This window comes from Salmo salar, chromosome ssa25, assembly GCF_905237065.1.
Source record: "Salmo salar chromosome ssa25, Ssal_v3.1, whole genome shotgun sequence".
Classification (NCBI taxonomy): Eukaryota; Metazoa; Chordata; class Actinopteri; order Salmoniformes; family Salmonidae; genus Salmo; species Salmo salar.
In genome coordinates this window covers 13,178,967-13,197,927 of record NC_059466.1, presented here as the reverse complement: position 1 = coordinate 13,197,927, position 18,961 = coordinate 13,178,967, and the positions used below count along the sequence as shown (strand labels likewise).

General features: G+C 46.2%; 1 protein-coding gene across 3 annotated transcripts in view; it reads right to left on the bottom strand.

Moving 5' to 3' along the window:
• Window positions 1-1,468: 1,468 nt before the first annotated feature.
• Window positions 1,469-18,961, bottom strand: part of LOC106586186 (sodium-driven chloride bicarbonate exchanger) — a 46,846-nt gene continuing 29,353 nt past the window's right edge. For 2 of the 3 annotated variants that reach the window (XM_014173158.2, XM_014173157.2), the window contains 19 exons: window positions 17,591-17,748; window positions 17,186-17,273; window positions 16,944-17,090; window positions 16,732-16,829; window positions 15,977-16,151; window positions 15,642-15,775; window positions 14,208-14,453; window positions 13,938-14,043; window positions 13,340-13,501; window positions 12,827-12,940; window positions 12,545-12,706; window positions 11,998-12,249; window positions 11,675-11,743; window positions 8,848-9,021; window positions 8,461-8,583; window positions 3,579-3,646; window positions 3,350-3,454; window positions 2,889-2,925; window positions 1,469-1,948 (listed from right to left, as the gene is read on the bottom strand). In XM_014173158.2, coding sequence (XP_014028633.2) covers window positions 2,907-2,925; window positions 3,350-3,454; window positions 3,579-3,646; window positions 8,461-8,583; window positions 8,848-9,021; window positions 11,675-11,743; window positions 11,998-12,249; window positions 12,545-12,706; window positions 12,827-12,940; window positions 13,340-13,501; window positions 13,938-14,043; window positions 14,208-14,453; window positions 15,642-15,775; window positions 15,977-16,151; window positions 16,732-16,829; window positions 16,944-17,090; window positions 17,186-17,273; window positions 17,591-17,748 — 2,400 coding nt within the window. In that variant the 3' untranslated portion in view covers window positions 1,469-1,948; window positions 2,889-2,906. The remainder of the gene's footprint in view (window positions 1,949-2,888; window positions 2,926-3,349; window positions 3,455-3,578; window positions 3,647-8,460; window positions 8,584-8,847; window positions 9,022-11,674; window positions 11,744-11,997; window positions 12,250-12,544; window positions 12,707-12,826; window positions 12,941-13,339; window positions 13,502-13,937; window positions 14,044-14,207; window positions 14,454-15,641; window positions 15,776-15,976; window positions 16,152-16,731; window positions 16,830-16,943; window positions 17,091-17,185; window positions 17,274-17,590; window positions 17,749-18,961) is intronic. The other variant, XM_045707667.1, reaches the window with a different exon arrangement.

Below are 18,961 nucleotides of genomic sequence, written 5' to 3'. Positions count from 1 at the left end.
ACAGCTTGTATAACAGTGTAAATTTGCTGTCCACTCAAAATAACTCAACACACAGCCATTAATGTTTAAACCGCTGGCAACAAAAGTGAGTACACCCCTAAGTGAAATTGTCCAAATTGGGCCCAATTAGCCATTTTCCCTCCCCGGTGTCATGTGACTCGTTAGTGTTACAAGGTCTCAGGTGTGAATGGGGAGCAGGTGTGTTAAATTTTGTGTCATCGCTCTCACACTCCTCATACTGACTGGTCACTGGAAGTTTGACATGGCACCTCATGGCAAAGAACTCTCTGAGGATCTGAAAAAAAGAATTGTTGCTCGACATAAAGATGGCCTGGGCTATAAGAAGATTGCCAAGACCCTGAAACTGAGCTGCAGCACGGTGGCCAAGACCATACAGTCGTTTAACAGGACAGGTTCCACTCAGAACAGGCCTCGCCATGGTCGACCAAAGAAGTTGAGTGCACGTGCTCAGCGTCATATCAAGAGGTTGTCTTTGGTAAATAGACATATGAGTGCTGCCAGCATTGCTGCAGAGGTTGAAGGGGTGGGGGTCAGCCTGTCAGTGCTCAGACCATACGCCGCACACTGCATCAAATTGGTCTGCATTGCTGTCGTCCCAGAAGGAAGCCTCTTCTAAAGATGATGCACAAGAAAGCCCGCAAACAGTTTGCTGAAGACAAGCAGACTAAGGACATGGATTACTGGAACCATGTCCTGTGGTCTGATGAGACCAAGATAAACTTATTTGGTTCAGATGGTGTCAAGCGTGTGTGGCGGCAACCAGGTGAGGAGTACAAAGACAAGTGTGTCTTGCCTACAGTCAAGCATGGTGGTGGGAGTGTCATGGTCTGGGGCTGCATGAGTGCTGCCGGCACTGGGGAACTACAGTTCATTGAGGGAACCATGAATGCCAACATGTACTGTGACATACTGAAGCAGAGCATGATCCCCTCCCTTCGGAGACTGGGCCGCAGGGCAGTATTCCAACATGATAACGACCCCAAACACACCTCCAAGACGACCACTGCCTTGCTAAAGAAGCTGAGGGTAAAGGTGATGGACTGGCCAAGCATGTCTCCAGACCTAAACCCTATTGAGCATCTGTGGGTCATCCTCAAACGGAAGGTGGAGGAGTGCAAGGTCTCTAACATCCATCAGCTCCGTGATGTCGTCATGGAGGAGTGGAAGAGGACTCCAGTGGCAACCTGTGAAGCTCTGGTGAACTCCATGCCCAAGAGGGTTAAGGCAGTGCTGGAAAATGATGGTGGCCACACAAAATATTGACACTTTGGGCCCAATTTGGATATCTTCACTTAGGGGTGTACTCACTTTTGTTGCCAGCGGTTTAGACATTAATGGCTGTGTGTTGTGTTATTTTGAGGGGACAACAAATTTACGCTGTTATACAAGCTGTACACTCACTACTTTACATTGTAGCAAAGTGTCATTTCTTCAGTGTTGTCACATGAAAAGATATAATCAAATATTTACAAAAATGTGAGGGGTGTACTCACTTTTGTGAGATACTGAATATATATATATATATATACACACACTTGCTTTCATAGTCTTTAACTGCAGTATTGCACAAACTTTTAAATTGATTGTTTATCTAGTTGGATAATTTAGCAATTTCAAACAACTGTAATATTATGATACTGGAAAAAATACAAAAACATACAAAATACATACAATAAATACATTTCTTTATGTTGCCTCACAAAGAAGCAGTTTTGGACACGTCAACTAAAAAATACTGTTTTCAGCTTTTGAACACACAAAGATTTACAAGATAAAACATAAAGGAATGGTAAACTGTGGCACACAATATATTGATTTGTTTAAAACACAGTGAAGGGGGAAACGTCATAAACTTGACTCCCTGTCGAAGCAGCCCTTCTGCATCTTTCTCCTCCTCTTTTGTTTCCTTCCACTGTTCTTGGATAAGCTGTGGGTATAAACACTGGCTGTTAGTGCTTTCAAGTATACAGCTTCAGAACTTAGCTTATACCGATCAGCTGTCTGGCTCCAACAATGAAGATTCTCCATTGAGAATGCTTTTTAGTCCAGGACTAGGCTTAGTGTCTGGCAAACTGCCCCCAAATGTATCATCAACTGATGTCTTAGTTGGGAGGGGCTTTACATTAACATTAGGTTCATATTTGACATGCTTTAGTAACCACATGCTAATCCACTCACATGTATAGTATTGTACTGTATGTTCCAGGCAGCTGAGAGGTATGGGGTCTGAAGGGCAAGACCTCAGACAATGTTCATGAAAGAGCAGTTCTCAGGAGAGATGTACTAATAATAAGTCACTCTCTAGCTGTTGCTTATCGGAGCCTACAGCTAGCATGCTGTACTGTAGTGCTCCTTGTCAAACTGCCCTTCACAGCCATTGGCAGAGGCATACAGTCAAAGGATCAATGGCATGCTAACAGAGACTGAATGATACAGTTAGCATCATTCAGAGATGGCTCCTACATGCACTTTACATCCTTGCTGTCTCAGTCATGTCACTTTAAACTGAGCGCATGTTTACTCTTCACTGCCCGTCATATGCTGGGTTTATATCCCAAGCAGCGGAAAGGTAATGGATTTAGCATCCATAATGTTTACCTTTGCCTAACACCGGCAGTCATTACAGAGTTCCTAAGAGCTGTGCACTCTCAGTGTTGATGAACTAAAACAATTATAATGTAACTTGACAATTTGTAGAATGCAAAATAAGCAGCATCTAGTTTCAACCAAATGATAAATTAAACAAATTGACATTTTCCTGTCCTGCCTCATATCATGCAAAGATAAAAACATTATTTATTTTTCTCAAAAAACTGACCCAACAGACTAAGGATGAGCAAGCAATGACACGAGGACCAGACTCTTACCTTTGGGGGATTCAGCATCTATGAGGATATAAGGGAACTTATGATAGAGATGGAATGGGAAAATACAGTCAAGAAATGGAACAACTCATTAGCTGTAAAATGTACCGTCAACCCATTTTGTTTACAGTAGCATTGACTTACAGTATCAATATCCTAAAAATCCTTTATATGAACATTACACTTGGTAAATATGAGGCATTCTATGAATTACATATATGTTATTTGTTTCTTTAATGGGTTATAACACAAATACACACAAGGAGGAATCCTAAATTGAGATATTCTAAATGAACTGATGCCACAGGGAAATTAGCAAGAAAGTTTGAGCTACATTAATGTATCTTAAATTCGGATTCATACTAATACATTTTTATACAGCCGGACAGAAAAAAAAACCAAAAGAGATGTTTTCAACATCAATGTATTGATTTCGGATTAACATGAATGAAGCAATTCAATACCTTTTTGAGTCTAGCTCTTTTTTAGAGTTGTCAGAGTTGACATTCCACGTGTTTCCAAAAGAGCCTTTGGACATTTCATCAGTGATGTTGAGTGCTGACTCATTCCTAAGAAACAAGACATAATCATGCATAATAATTCACAACAATCAGTAAACTATTTGACTACTAATGAAGCATGAAGTGTGATTCTAGTTAATATTTTTTCCACTCACAATGGCTGATAACTTACTTTTGATATCCTTCTAACGGCACTTGCACTACTCCATCTTCCTCTCCCAAAATACTTTGCTCCTCCTCCTTGGGAATAAGAAAATCAACAGGAACATGTTATACTAGTGATATCTAGTACTGTATGTAATACATGTGTTAAAACACACGCATAGATTAACCATTACAGTGGAAGTTACATATCTCAAGTAAAAATGATCTACTGATATTGTCACACCCTGATCTGGTTCACCTGTCTTTGTGCTTGTCTCCACCCCCCTCCAGGTGCCGCCCATCTTCCCAATTATCCCCTGTGTATTTATACCTGTGATCTCTGTTTGTCTGTTGCCAGTTCGTTTTGTTCGTGAAACCTACCAGCGTTTGCTCCCCTGCTCCTGTCTGTTTCTTGCTCCTGTCTTCTTGTCCTGCCCGGTTTTGACCCTTCTGCCTGCCTTGACCCTGAGCCTGCCTGCCGTTCTATACCTTGCCCCACCTCACTGGATTATTGACCCCTGCCTGCCCTGACCCTAAGACTGCCTGCCTTTCTGGACCCTTTGCACTTTCTCTGGATTTCTGACCCCTGCCTGCCTTTGACCTGTCATTTGCTTGCCCCAGTATTAGAAATCAACTTTTGTTTCTTCGACACTGTCTACATCTGGGTCATACCTGAAACGTGATAGTACGAACTGGCCATGACTGACACAGCAGACTCGGACCAGCTCCGCAAAGCCCTCTCCTCCCAAGGAGCCAGCATTGGAAGGCACAAAGAGTTGCTTCGTGGTGTTATGGAATGGTTCCAGACCTTGGCCGAACACCATGACCAAGCATTGAACACATTGCTGGAGCAACGCTGTGGGTTGTCTACTAGGCAGCCTACCACTACGGTAACCTCCCAGCCCCTCAGTAACCCGGCTGTTAGCAGCGCCGCCTCCCCGGGCACCCCAGTTTCCTGGGAACCCTGCTTACCTTCCCCGAAGCGCTTTGATGGAGAGTTGGGCACCTGTCGGGCGTTTCTCGCTCATTGTTCACTCATCGAGCTGCAGCCCTCCTCCTTCCCCTTGGAACGCTGTAAGATAGCGTACCTCATCACGCTGATGTCCGGGAGGGCTCTCGCCTGGGCTACGGCAGTATGGTAACAACAGTCAGCCGTATGCTTCAGTCTGGACAAGTTCGTGGCAGAGGTAAAGAAAGTTTTCAATGCTCCACTGTCCGGGAGAGAGGCTGCCCGGAAGTTACTCCAGCTTCAGCAAGGCTCCCGCAGTGAGGCAGACTACGCAGTTGATTTCCACACGTTGGCAGCTGAGAGTGCCTGGAACCCGGAAGCACTGTTTGACATGTTCCTGCACAGAGTATCGGAGGAAGTAAAGGACGAGCTTGCTGGCCGGGAACTACCGACGGATCTCGACTCGCTCATTGCCTTGACTATTCGGATCGATGGGCGACTACGGGAATGAAGGAAGGAGAGGAGATTCGATTTCACTAGCCCGTCCATGGATTCCACCTCGCCTCCGCGGTATCCAGGAAGTCGCCGACGGCACCGTTGCCGAGAGAACCCGAGGGCCTCTGAAGACTACTGATTCACCTCTTCCCGAGCCCATGCAACTAGGCAGAGCTAGGCTGTCTCCAGCTGAACGGCTATACAGGCTTCACACCAAGAGCTGCCTTTATTGCGGGACTACTGGTCATTTTGTCTCCACCTGTCCACTAAAAGACCAGGCTCACCGGTAGGAGCGAGTACTCTGGTGGGCCATACGAAGAACTTTTCCTCTCCCCTTACTTTCATCCTTTTTCATGCCATGTTGCTGTGGGGGAACCAGTCAAAATTTATTTTGGTACTCATCGAGTCTGGGGCCGATGAGAGCTTTATGGATGCTACCCTGGCATCCGAGCTGGATATCCCCACTCAGTCCCTCTCCATTCCCATGGACGTTAGAGCACTGGACGGGCGCTCTATAGGCTGGGTCACCCACAATACCACCCCCATCAACCTACGTGTGTCAGGGAACCACAGCGAGAGGATCCAGTTCCTGCTCATTAATTAAGTCTCCTCAGGTTCCCATGGTATTGAGATTCTCCTGGCTCCAGCGACACAATCCCCTCATTGACTGGTCTGCCGGTGCCATCATGAGCTGGAGCTCATTCTGCCACACCCATTGCCTGAAGTCAGTGCAGCCTGCCCCGGGACATCTTCCTGGGAGCTCGGAAGTTGCCCCGGACCTCTTTGACATTCCCATGCTGTACCAGGAGCTCTGGGAGGTGTTCAGTAAGGCATGGGCCAATTCGCTGCCGCCGCATTGACCATATGACTGTGGGATTGAGCTTCTCCCAGGCACCACAACCGCTCCGAGGACGACTGTACTCTTTGTCGGGTCCGGAGACCAAGGCTATGGAGACCTACATTGAGGACTCCCTAGCTGCTGGGTTCATCCATCCTTCTGCCTCCCTCGCCGGCTCAGGGTCCTTCTTCTCCACAAAGAAGAACAAAACCCTGCACCCGTGCATCGACTACTGAGGTCTCAACGACATCACTGTGAGGAACCACTACCCGTTACCGCTCTTCTCCTCGGCCTTCAAGCTGCTCCAGGGGACCACCGTGTTCTCCAAGCTAGACCCGCGGAACGCCTACCACCTGGTGCGGATACGGGAAGGGGATATCTCCACACCACCAAGCGCCTCAATTCCAAGCAGGCTAGGTGGGCCCTACTGTTCACCCGGTTCAACTTCTCCTTCTCCTCCCGGCCAGGATCCAAGAATATCAAGCCAGATGAGCTGTCATGCCGCTATAGCCCCACAACTACTACCCTGGAACCTGAGACCATTCTTCCCACCTCATGCCTGGCAACGGCACTCAGCAGGGGATTAGGGAAGCAGGTTCGGGAGTCACAGCATTGATGGGGGGGGGGGGGGGGGGGTCCAGAAAACTGGATGTTCATGCCTGACGCGGTCCTCCAGGCTTTTCTGCCACCCGGGCTCCCGTAGGACCCTGGCTTTTGTGCGACAATGCTTTTGGTGGCCTGCCATGGCCTGACGTCTCCGCATTCATCGCCGCTTGCACTGTCTGTGCACAGAACATGACTCTTTGGCAAGCTCCGGCTGGTCTCCTCCAACCTCTGCCTGTCCCTCATCATCCCTGGTCTCACATCTCCATGGACTTTGTCACGGGTCACCCCCCCATCTGATGGCAACAACCCCATCCTGACCATGGTGGATCGGTTTTCCAAAGCCGCAAACTTCATTCCTCTCCCCAAGCTACCCTCTGCCAAAGAGACGGCCCAGCTCATAGTGCAGCATGTCTTGCGGATCCATGGACTATTAGTAGACATGATCTCCGACCGGGGTCCTCAATTCTCGTCAAGGTTCTGGAAGGCGTTCTGCACCCTCATTAGGTCGTCGGCCAGCCTGTCCTCCGGGTTTCAGTCCAACAGCCAGTCGGAGTGAGCCAACCAGGACCTAGAGACTACTCTGCGCTGCCTGGTCTCTGCCAACCCCACCACCTGGAGCCAGCAGCTTGTGTGGGTCGAATACGCCTGCAACACCCTTCCCTGCTCTGCCACTGGCCTATCACCTTTTGAGTGTTCCCTAGGGTATCAGCCACCGCTCTTCCCTGAGCAGGAAGAGGTCGGCATACCTTCTGCCCAGATGTTTGTCCGCTGCTGTCATCGTACCTGGAGGAGAGCCCGGTCGGCCCACCTCCAGGTATCGACGACAAGCGGATCGCCACCGGACCCTGGCTCCCCGGTATCGTCTAGGGCAGAAGGTACGGCTATCCACCCGGGATCTGCCCCTCCGGGTGGAATCCCGCAAACTCTCCCCCCGGTTTCTCAGCCCGTTTCTCATCTCCAAAGTCATTAGCCCCTCTGCTGTTCGTCTTCTTTTGTCCTGTACCCTTCGTATACATCCCACCTTTCATGTGTCCAAAGTTAAACCCATATCTCACAGCCACTTGTCTCCCGTTTCCAGGCCCACCCTGCTCCCAAATCCCATCGATGGCCAACCGGCGTACACAGTGAAGCGTCTATTGAAGGTTCGACCTCGGGGCAGAGGGTTCCAGTACCTGGTTGACTGGGAAGGTTATAGCCCGAAGGAGAGGTGCTGGGCCCCCGCCAGGGACATCCTGGACCCAGGCCTCATCGCGGATTTCCAACGCCGGCACCCCGGTCAACCAGATATGCGCCCAGGTAGGACGCCAGGTGGCAACCCCTAGAGGGGGGGGTACTGTCACTCCCTGATCTGTTTCACCTGTCTTTGTGCTTGTCTCCTCCCCCCTCCAGGTGCCCATCTTCCCCATTATCCCCTGTGTATTTATACCTGTGTTCGTTGTTTGTCTGTTGCCAGTTAGTGAAACCTACCAGCGTTTGTTCCCCTGCTCCTGTCTGTTTCTTGCTCCTGTTTTCTAGTCCTTCCCGGTTTATACCCTTCTGTCTGCCCTGAGCCTGCCTGCCATTCTATACCTTGCCCCACCTCACTGGATTATTGACCCCTGTCTGCCCTGACCCTGAGACTGCCTGCCGTTTTGGACCCTTTGCACCCTCTCTGGATTTCTGACCCCTGGTTTGCCTGCCCCTGTATTAGAAATAAATGTTTGTTTCTTCGACACTGTCTGTATCTGGGTCCTCGTTGAAACGTGATAGGTATATGGCATATTAGTGTCATGTATTGATTTTTAGGGTTTATTTTAGCCCACCAAAGGGCTAATCTTCCTTGATGCTATTTTTATACCACAGGAGATTGATGCCACCTTAATTGGGGAGGATGGGCTCGTGGTAATGGCTGGAGCAGAATGAGTGGAATGGTATCAAATCAATCAAACACATGATTTCTATGTGTTTGATGCCTTTCCATTGGCTCCGTTCCAGCCATTATTATGAGCCGTCCTCCCCTCATCAGCCTCCACTGTTTCATACCTCTTCTTCAGCATCCTCCAGTTTCTTCTTCTTACTCTCTGGCATTAGATCATCCAGCCAGCTCATCTCTCTCTTGGTGAAGAAGCAATCCATCAGTTTCCTAATGAACACCAGAGCCAACACCTGCAAGGAACACAAACTCAACATTACTATACAGACAGAATCATCTGCAGAAGTAATTTGTCCCAGCCATAGGGCAGGAGCCCAACTCCTGTTTCTGTAGAGCATCAAGGCATCTAGGTTTCATAATGTATAACTTAAGACATTGTCTTACTTCAATCTACAATATGGTCAAATAAAGCTATGTACCTAGATTGCCTTCGCATATTTGGCATATAACCCCATTCAGATGAATCTACTGTATAAGGCAGAAAGATGTTTGCTAACCATCATGGGGAAGACGATGGCATAATTGGAGGTCTTGATGACCCAGAGCATGACCAGGCAGCTGAGTTGGATGATGGTGAAGAGATGGACCTTCCGCAGGGGAACGTGTCTCAGGTAGATGAAGTCAGGTTGGTGCTTGGCTGGCATGCCAAACAACTTCAGACGGTCAAATAACTGATAAGCAATAGAACAATGGATTAAATTACAACCTCAGGACCATTGTATTCCGGTTTATGTGTTTCTGTACTGTGTTTTAATGTCCTCAGATGGTCTTTGTGAAATTAGCTTTAGATATAGGTCAAGTGTGCTAGAACTTAGCCTTACAAGCCTATGTTTGTTTTTTAAAATGCATGTCATGCTTTATTCAGACATGCACAGAAACAGATGGGGTGAGAGTAAGGAGGGAGATTTAGGAGGAAGGGTGAAGATAGGAATTGAACACTGGTCTCTGGTAGGAAGGCATATACACCGAGTGTAGAAAACATTAGGAACACATTCCTAATATTGAGTTGCACCCCCCACCCTTTGCATTCAGAACAGCCTCAATTCATCAGGCATGGACTCTACAAGGTGTCGAAAGCGTTCAACAGGCATCCTGGCCCATGTTGACTCCAATGCTCCCCACAGTTGTGTCAAGTTGGCTGGGCCAGATCACTGACAACGACGAGACCGCCTATAGGGAGGAGGCCAGAGACCTGGCAGTGTGGTGCCAGGATAACAACCTCTCCCTCAACGTGATCAAGACAAAGGAGATGATCGTGGACTACAGGAAAAGGAGGGCCGAGTCCGCCCCCATTTTCATCGACGGGGCTGTAGTGGAGCAGGTTGAGAGCTTCAAATTCCTTGGTGTCCACATCACCAACAAACTATCATGGTCCAAACACATCAAGACAGTCGTGAAGAGGGCATGACAATGCCTATTCCCCCTCAGGAGACTGAAAAGATTTGGCGTGGGTCCTCAGATCCTCAAAAAGTTCTACAGTTGCACCATCAAGAGCATCGTGGCTGGTTATATCACCGCCTGGTTGGCAACTTCTCATCCTCCGACTGCAAGGTACTATAGAGGGTAGTGCGTACTGCCCAGTACATCACTGGGGCCAAGCTTCCTGCCATCCAGGACATTTATACCAGGCGGTGTCAGAGGAAGGTCCTAAAAATTGCCAAAGACTCCAGCCACCCTAGTCAAAGACTAGACTACTACCGCATGGCAATCAAATGGCTACCCGGACTATTTGCATTGATGATTGCTTTGCACACTTTTGGCATTCTCTCAACCAGCTTCATGAGGTAGTTACCTGGAATGTATTTCAATTCAACAGGTTTGCCTTGTTAAAAGTTCATTTGTGGAATTTCTTTCCTTCTTAATGCGTTTGAGCCAATCAGTTGTGTTGTGACAAGGTAGGGGTGGTATACAGAAGATAGCCCTATTTTGTAAAAGACCAAGTCCATATTATGGCAAGAACAGATCAAATAAACGAAGAGAAACAACAGTCCATCATTACTTTAAGACAGGGCTCTCCAACCCTGTTCCTGGAGAGCTACCCTTCTGTAGGTTTTCAATCCAACCCCAGTTGTAACTAACCTGATTTCAGCTTATCAACTAGCTAATTAGTAGAATCAGGTGTGCTAGAAAAGGGTTGGAGCGAAAACCTTCAAGAAGGCAGCTCTCCAGGAACAGAGTTGGAGAGCCCTGCTTTAAGACACGAAAGTCAGTAATCCGGAAATATATTTTGATTTGTTGAACCCTTTTTTGGTTACTTCATTATTCCATATCTGTTATTTCATAGTTTTGATGTCTTCACTATTATTCTACAATGTAGAAAATAATAAAAATAAAGAAAAACCCTAGAATATGTAGGTGCCCAAAATTTTGGCTGGTACTGTACATATTACCTCAATTACCTTGACTAACCTGTACCCCCACACATTGACTCGGTACCGGTACCTCCTGCCTCGTTATTGTTATTTTATTGTTCCCCTTCTATTTTTTTTATTTTAGTTTATTTAGTAAATACTTTCTCAACTCTTATATTTTGTATTTTAGCCCATTTTTCTACCCAATTTTGATCTTGTCTCATCACTGCAACTCCCCAACGGGCTAGGGAGGCGACCTGAGTCATGCGTCCTCCGAAACATGACCCAAACCGCGCTTCTTAACACCCGCCCGCTTAACCTGGAAGCCAGCAGGCGCCCGCCCCACCACAAGGAGTCGCTAGAGTGCAATGAGCCAAGTAAAGCCCCCCGGCCAAACCCTCCCCTAACCCGGACGACACTGGGCCAATTGTGCGCCGCCCTATGGGACTCCCGATCATGGCCGGTTGTGACACAGCCCGGGAACGAACCCGGGGCTGTGTTTAGATGCCTCTAGCACTGCGATGCAGTGCCTTAGACCCCTGCACCACTCGGGAGGCCCCGAACTCTGATTTTTCTTAAAACTGCATTGTTGGTTAAGGGCTTGTAAGTAAGCATTTCACTGTAAGGTCTACACCTGTTGTATTCGGCACATGTGACAAATAACATTTGATTTGATTTGGATGTCCTTTCGGTGGTGGACCATTCTTCATACACACTGGAAACTGTTGAGAGTGAAAAACCAAGCGGCATTGGGATCATCAATAAGGGATCCTAGCTTTCACCTGGATTCACCTGGTCAGTCTATGTCATGGAAAGAGCAGGTGTCCTTAATGTTTTGTATGCTCAGTGTATGTTGCTTGTGCCTGGCTTGTTACCCACTCGACCAAGGCCCTGCACCTTACAAGTCAATGTTGACTATGAATGTTATGTACTGTACAGAAACTACATCTGAGTGCGTTTAGTGATCTCCTACCTGTATTCCTCTGAGCGAAGATGCTCCCATGTACAGGAATACTCCATACAACACAGGCATGGGAATGTACTAAAGGGACAAGAGAAATTATATTACGATTCAGTCATACAAGCATCAGCCAAGAAATGGTTGAAAAGTGAGATTCAACTATACAAAACGTAGTGTAAAATATCGGTCCACTTTGAGACACTGCAGACTAATACACAGAGCGCAAAATAATGAGAAGTGCATGAGAGACACTTTTATCACACTGCGATAGGAACAGATTTTGGACAGTTCAGAAGCTAGAGCCAACACAATATTCCTCAGAGAAGCTATCTGACCTTGAGCACAGATGTCATGAACACCGAGCAGCCCATGAGTAGGAAGATCATGAGGCCAGTGAAGCGCTGCTCGCGGATGCCCAGGAACTTGGGTTGTTCCCCGGGGGCCGAGCACTCCGACTCCAGCTTCAGACTGTTGACGTGGGAGATGGAGAGAACGGTGGCAGCCACGAACCAGGGCAAACCCATGATGGAACATACCCCCAGCATGACACCCACCACAAACAAGTCCAAATGGTACCCACAGCCTTTCTGTAAGGGAGGGAAACACAGTACAGTACAACTGAGAATACACTACTCAATATTCCGCGTCGGCAACATTTCATAATAGTTCAGGAAAATATTGTCAAAATGTTAACTAATTCCCCAAGTAGAAAGAGATTTCTGAAAGGGACTTTTTCAGTCCATATCAACCAGTACTGGACGCTATTTGACAATCAACTACACATGCACCAAATCAAAGCCAACTAAAAAATGGACATTCAGGTTATGGTGAACAAAGCCTCCCGTATGAGCTGAGCTGAGCCACTACAGTATCCTACAATACCTTCAGTTTGTGCTCCTTCCTGTTGATGATGACAGCGGTGATCTGTTGGTCCATGAAGATGAGGATAGTGCATAGCAGAGCAGGGATCACTGTTACGATGGTGGTCCACCAAGGGTTGCCGCCTAACGGGCTGATCAACCAACCACGGTCATCTCTAGTCGGCTGCAAGGATTCGGATTATTGTGAAATATTGCATCTACATAGCATGGCACATGTCCATGGTGTACAGTATTTTGAGTAAAAATGTATAATCCTCTTGTAATACTTTGTTATATAGCTCACCTTAAACACACTGGGGACTTTTAGTTTTGGAGATGGGACCCCTAAGGCATAGTCCACCAGTACCATGGTAAAGATGGTGATGAACACAGCAAAGTCACTGATGACAGCTCTCAACTGTGCAAGAGAGGGGTGCATGTCAACCGTCTGATCTTAGTACAGGGACCATCTATAGCATTCAAACACTGAGCACCACGGTTGTGGATTCAATTCTCCGAAAAAAAAGGGGGGGGGGGGGCTTCCGTGGCCAAACAACGGGATAAGTGGTGCTGCCTTAAATCATAATAGAATCCAAAGAAAGTGGGGGATGCGTGACACTTTTCTTCATTAAAAACCTTATTTTATTACTAACTTGCTTTGAACTACCATAATCACACAGTACTCACATATGACCACTAGAGTGCTCTACTGCACCATAAACCTCAACAGAAGTACAGAAACCTTGTCTGCAGTCTACAAACGCATAATAGATACAAACCAGTGGGATTACAGTGGGATCTGGGTCTGCTGCCTCACCTTGGTGGGGAAGTAACGGCTGAACTTAAACTCCTTTAGGAAAGCTGACATGAAGACAGTGGAGAAGAAGAGAACCACGGACCAGAAGAGAACATCTGGAATATAGGGTCCGTGAGGGCCACAGGCACTGCCCACAAACTCTCCTCTTTTCTCCATGCAGTCCTGCAACAACAGGTAGAGGAGGGTGATTGGTCTGCCCTACTACAAGTGGAATTAATAGTGCATGACAATGCAGTCAATTACAAAATCCTTTGGTTAAGAGGGCCTTGGATTAAGAGCATCCCTTGTCCACAGAAAGCAACATTAATACAAAAAATGTGCTTTTATGGTGATTTGGCATGGGGTAATCCAGAATAATCCAGCCCACCACATGTCCTTAATCTTCTGCACAGGACCAGCTCCATCTGGGAGAGTATGCCACTTTGTGAGGAACACCTGTTTTTGCTCTCTAATTCAGTTTATTAAACCACAAATTGTACTAGGAGGCTAGGGTTTTTTCTCGGAACACGAGACCTGACCCAGATGAACTCCTTCTCTGAATTTTGCTTGATCCTTTCCATAGATTCCACAGATTTCACTAAACATTCTTATACGGTACCTTAACCTCGAGTGCCTCCCAGTAGACCTCAGAAGCAGTGATGTTGTTCTGCTCCCAGTACTGTATGGTGGCATTGCTTGGATCCGGAGGTTCAATACATGAACACCTTATAGAAACAATGGAACACTTCACCGTCAAATCCCTCCTTCACAATCATCTCAAATTAAGATATTACTTTCATTCAGAACTCTAAGGAATATTTCCCTGGACACAGATTATGCCTAGTTCTGGATTAAAAAGGCACTTTCAATGGAGTGAGTGCAAACGTACGAGTACTGTGTGAGTTTGTCCAGGTTGTTGTTCATGTTGATGGGGTAGTGTTCCCCCAGGTGGATGAGCTTCTCCAAGGCCTCGTAGATGAAGATGATGCAGATGAGCGAGGCGAAGGCCTCCTCTGTGAAGCGTGTGATGTAACAGACCAGGGAGCTAGCGTCTGTGGCCACTAGGACCAGGCAGAGGAACGCTGTCCACAGCCCTATACAGGTTCTCAAAGAGAGGTAGGATAATCCATACTCCCTGAGGAGAGAGTTAAAACATCACTGCAATCTAATACCTTGTACTTTTCATTTAACAAGGCAAGTCTGCCTTGTTCAAGGGCAGAACAACAGATTTTTTACCTCGTCAGCTCGGGGATTTGATCTAGCAACCTTTCAGTTACTGGCCCAATGCTCTAACCACTAGACTACCTGCCACCCCATATATGACAACATCTGTGGGATATGTTATGCACTATCTACAGATATCTGGCAGAATAATGGAAACACTTGAGTAAATGAGGGACACAAAGTATATTGAAAGCAGGTGCTTCCATCCTGAGTTAATTAAGCAATTAACATCCCATCATGCTTAGGGTCATGTATAAAACTGCTGGCAGGCCATTATTCTGTCTACCATGGCAATGCCCCCATCCACAGGGCACGAGTGGTCACTGAATGGCTTGATGAGCATGAAAACTCAAGACACCAGATTTCAACCCAATTAAACACTTATGGGAGATTCTGGAACGGTGCATGAGACAGCATTTTCCACCACCATCAACAAAACACCAAATGATGGAATTTCTCATAGAAGAATGATGTCGCATCTCTCCAGTAGAGTTCCAGACACTCTTAGAATCTATGCCAAGGTGCATTGAAGCTGTTCTGGCTTGTGGTGGCCCAATGCCCTACTAAGACACTTTATGTTGGTGTTTCCTTTATTTTGGCAGTTACCTGTATATCTAGCTATCTGCAGAATATAGTGCATCTGAGGTCGTCATTATGTTATTTTAATACTCTTTAAAGCAGTATACAACATTAAATGATCCATGTATTTTGGCAGTACACGCTTAGAAAAAAAAGGTTCCAAAAGGGTTTTTCCGGCTGTTCCCATAGGAGAACCCTTTTTGGTTTCAGGTAGATGGAATGGAACACAAAAGGGTTTTACCTGGAAACAATAAGGTTTCTTCATAGGGTTCTCCTGTGGGGACAGCCGAAGAACCATTTAAGGTTATAGATAGCACCTTTTTTTGTTGTTGTAGTGTATATTGCACACGGTCATCCTATATTGCTATCGTTATAAGGACAGAAGATCATAATACAATCTAATCACAGATTATCTGAGGTGTGGGTACAGATACAGAAATTCCCTGAGAGCAGTGGGCTATAGATGATTCATCACATGGGTGTAATAGAATTACAACGAGAGTGTTTTACTCAAACTTACTTGCAGAATTTGTACAATATCTTCTCAAACACCAGTACAGGCCCTGTGCTGCCCAAAATGGTGAGTGGCTGGCCAGCAAACAGGGAATAGGCTATTCCCGTCATTGAGGCGCCAAAAAGCGATTCGATTGCACTCTGCGGGAAACAAATGCAGAGAAAATCTATTAGTAAGAAAAGCTGAACTTCAATCAATCTCAAATCGTTTTTTCATTCTAGCACTGTGCATACAAATGGCTCCCTATTCCCAATACAGTGCACTACTTTTGACCACGGCCCAAAAGTCGTGCACTATGTAGGGGATAAGGAGCCATTTGGGATGAAACCATGGTGTCTTACTATACGTCCTTCTGTTGCCTCTCCTAGTAGGCCCCCGAACGTGATGACAGGCGACATGCATGCACAGTACAGGAAGAGGAAGGAGGCCAAGCACTGCAGGCTGACAGCGTCTGTGTAGTCAGACAGGTAGTGCGGCGCCTTGCGTTTGATGTCCAACAGGAGACCACCACAGAATCTGGAAATATTATAAAGTCATGGAGAAGATAGTGGATTGCATTAATATGGTTATGTATTGCATTTTTTTCCGAATGATTGAATCAAACTACAACCACATGGGTAACCTGCTGGCTGGTGGTGAGGTATGCATTCAGCTTGCAGCTGTAGCCTTCCTTTGCTTTATTTTCCCTCTCTACACCAGGACTTAATGTGTTACTCTCCTCACACTACTTAAAGTGCATAAAATAGACACAGTCGTGAGGATGACTTAGCATGAGCTAATGTCCCTGTTGCAGAATATAGCCAAGGCAATTGGGAGCTCACTGCAGTAGGTTGCTATGGAAACCTTTGCATGAACTGCACACAGTCACCTGGGATGGAGTTCAGTAGCAATTGCAAACCTGGCCTCTGTCCAATGTTCCGTAGATAGACGTTTCAAATTGCAGGAGAGAAACCTGTTAATTTTTTTTATCCGTCTTTCTTTCTTAATACACAACCACAACCACATAATACAGAACCACAACAACATACACATCCAGGCTCCCATAGCACACACTCTCTAAGTCCCTGGTAACACCCCCCCGCACCAACCCACCTACCGTCCTGTCCGCTGCAGCTCCGGACCCCCATGTCCCTCGTCCTCCTCCTCTTCATCCCCTGGGTCTGTGCCGCACTGTGCTGCACTCCTCCTCTTCTCCTGTTTTTCAAACACCACATCTGTTATTGCTTTCCCTTTTCAAATGAAAGACATTGCTGTGATTTCTATGTCCACTGATGAAAGACTTGTTTTTAATGAAGGGGCTAAACTCACTTGAGACGGTACGTTTTTTGGCGGCTCTATTCTTATAGAGGGATCCCACTCCCCCGGTGGCAGGACAGTCACTTGGTCAAGGAACTCATCGATTCCAGCAATCAGATCATTTCGGTCCTTCGCTTTGTAGGCGACATCATGGAAAACCTTGGAATGAAGAAGAATGGAAATTCAGTCACAAATTGACAGGTTCGTTCAGTCATGCCCAACAACTATGTTCACCATTGGAGAGGCTGTCTTACCTCGTCTGTCATGAGAGTTGCAATGGATCGGCCAATCTCATGGTACTGTGGCCCTTTCCCAACAGGCCCCAGCAGAATGAACAAGAACCTAACGGAGGAAGATAAAACGAGGGCCACAATAAGAGTCAGACAGAGCGGTGAAGAGACAGTTGGGGTCAGCCCAAAAGGGATTAAGAAGGCCATAACGTTAGTCATAGACAGGAGACCATAATGACAGACTAATTGGAAGTAGGGTTGCGAAATTGCAGTAACTTTCTCAAACATCCCAGGTTTCCAGAAATCTAGGTTGGAGGATACCTCAGATTTCCTACTTATTCCTGATTCCAGGGACTCTTCTAACCCTGATTTCTGGAAAACCTGGGATTTTTGAGAAAGTTACAGCAATTTTGCCACAGTATTTCTAACCTTGTAACAATGGGGACCTCAGCCAGCCCATTGAGCATGACCGCAGGTGAGAGACGTACAAACGCCACCACAGGTTTGTCAAGGAACTCCGCCTCACCCACCAACACGTTGGACGCTTCCGCTCCCGGCGGAATCTTCTTCATGAAATGGAGGTCTATCTACACGGACGCAGGATAGTCATTAGTTGAGCGTTTTTAGACTGAAGTCTGAATGGTGCATTTTACTGTATGAATATCGCAACTCCTCAATCCAAAGCAAGAGCGTAGGAAAAGAAATGCAGAAATATGAAATACATTCGCAAAACAAATATTACTTAATCCCTACTGTTGATCCCTGCTGTGACTAGGGTTGCAAAATTCTGGTAACTTTCACCAAATTCCCTGGATTTCCATTTGAATCCATTTGATTTCCATATATTTAATAACATTACCATCATAACATACATTTAACCATGTGTTATGATGAAATATTAAAGCAGATTGCCATCATCAGCCTAAAGTGGTATTATCAGTTACATAACATTTCCAGAGGTTATCATCTCTTCGATACCCTGTCTGCCCCCGCAGTGACACGTCCATCCAGATCTGAGCCTGCCTGACTGCCTGCCAACTGATCCTCCTATCACTATTCTGCTGCGATCCTGTCTGTCTGTCTGCTTTGGAGCTGCACTGCGTCAAATGGAAGTGCTGTAACATTAAGTGGAAGCAGTAGGGGCATCAGAGTCCCAGTTATAAACACCATGCTCACTGCTAACATAACAAGAATATCATGTGATGATGGTCCTCAGCAAAACTCATTCCCATGCAATGTGTAACAGATTGATGCACTTAGCAAATGTAATTTTAATAGTATCATGGGCCAATAAATACGTAATATGGGCTTCTGCCTCCTGACTGAAGAGTATGGATAATGACATGCGGCAGATACTGAGGTTAATTGTGGTGTTATCATTATAGTGTATAGTTCAAATATATGCCTAAGTATGTTAAATAGGCATTTCAAACATCCAGAACATCCGGGACAAACGTTACTCTCCATTAAGCTTCGTCTAAAAATACCCCGGTGGTATTCTACTTATGGTTCGATTTTGATCACGCTGTCTTTTCTGAAATGCTTTTGGGGCGAGTTCAACCACATTAGACAGCTCAAATAAAGTATCAGAACAAGAACCAAAGGCTCTGAACAAAAGGTTACGGACAAAAGGTTACCCTTGTAGGATTCAGAGGTAAGAGAAACTTTTGTTCTCCTACTATAATCTAATCTAATGGCAGTGTGAGTGAGATGACTGGCTTGCTATATTTGTAGCATGTTATAATAATAGTTTATGGTTGAAACCATTTTTTCAAGCAATACATACAAACAATCAATGAA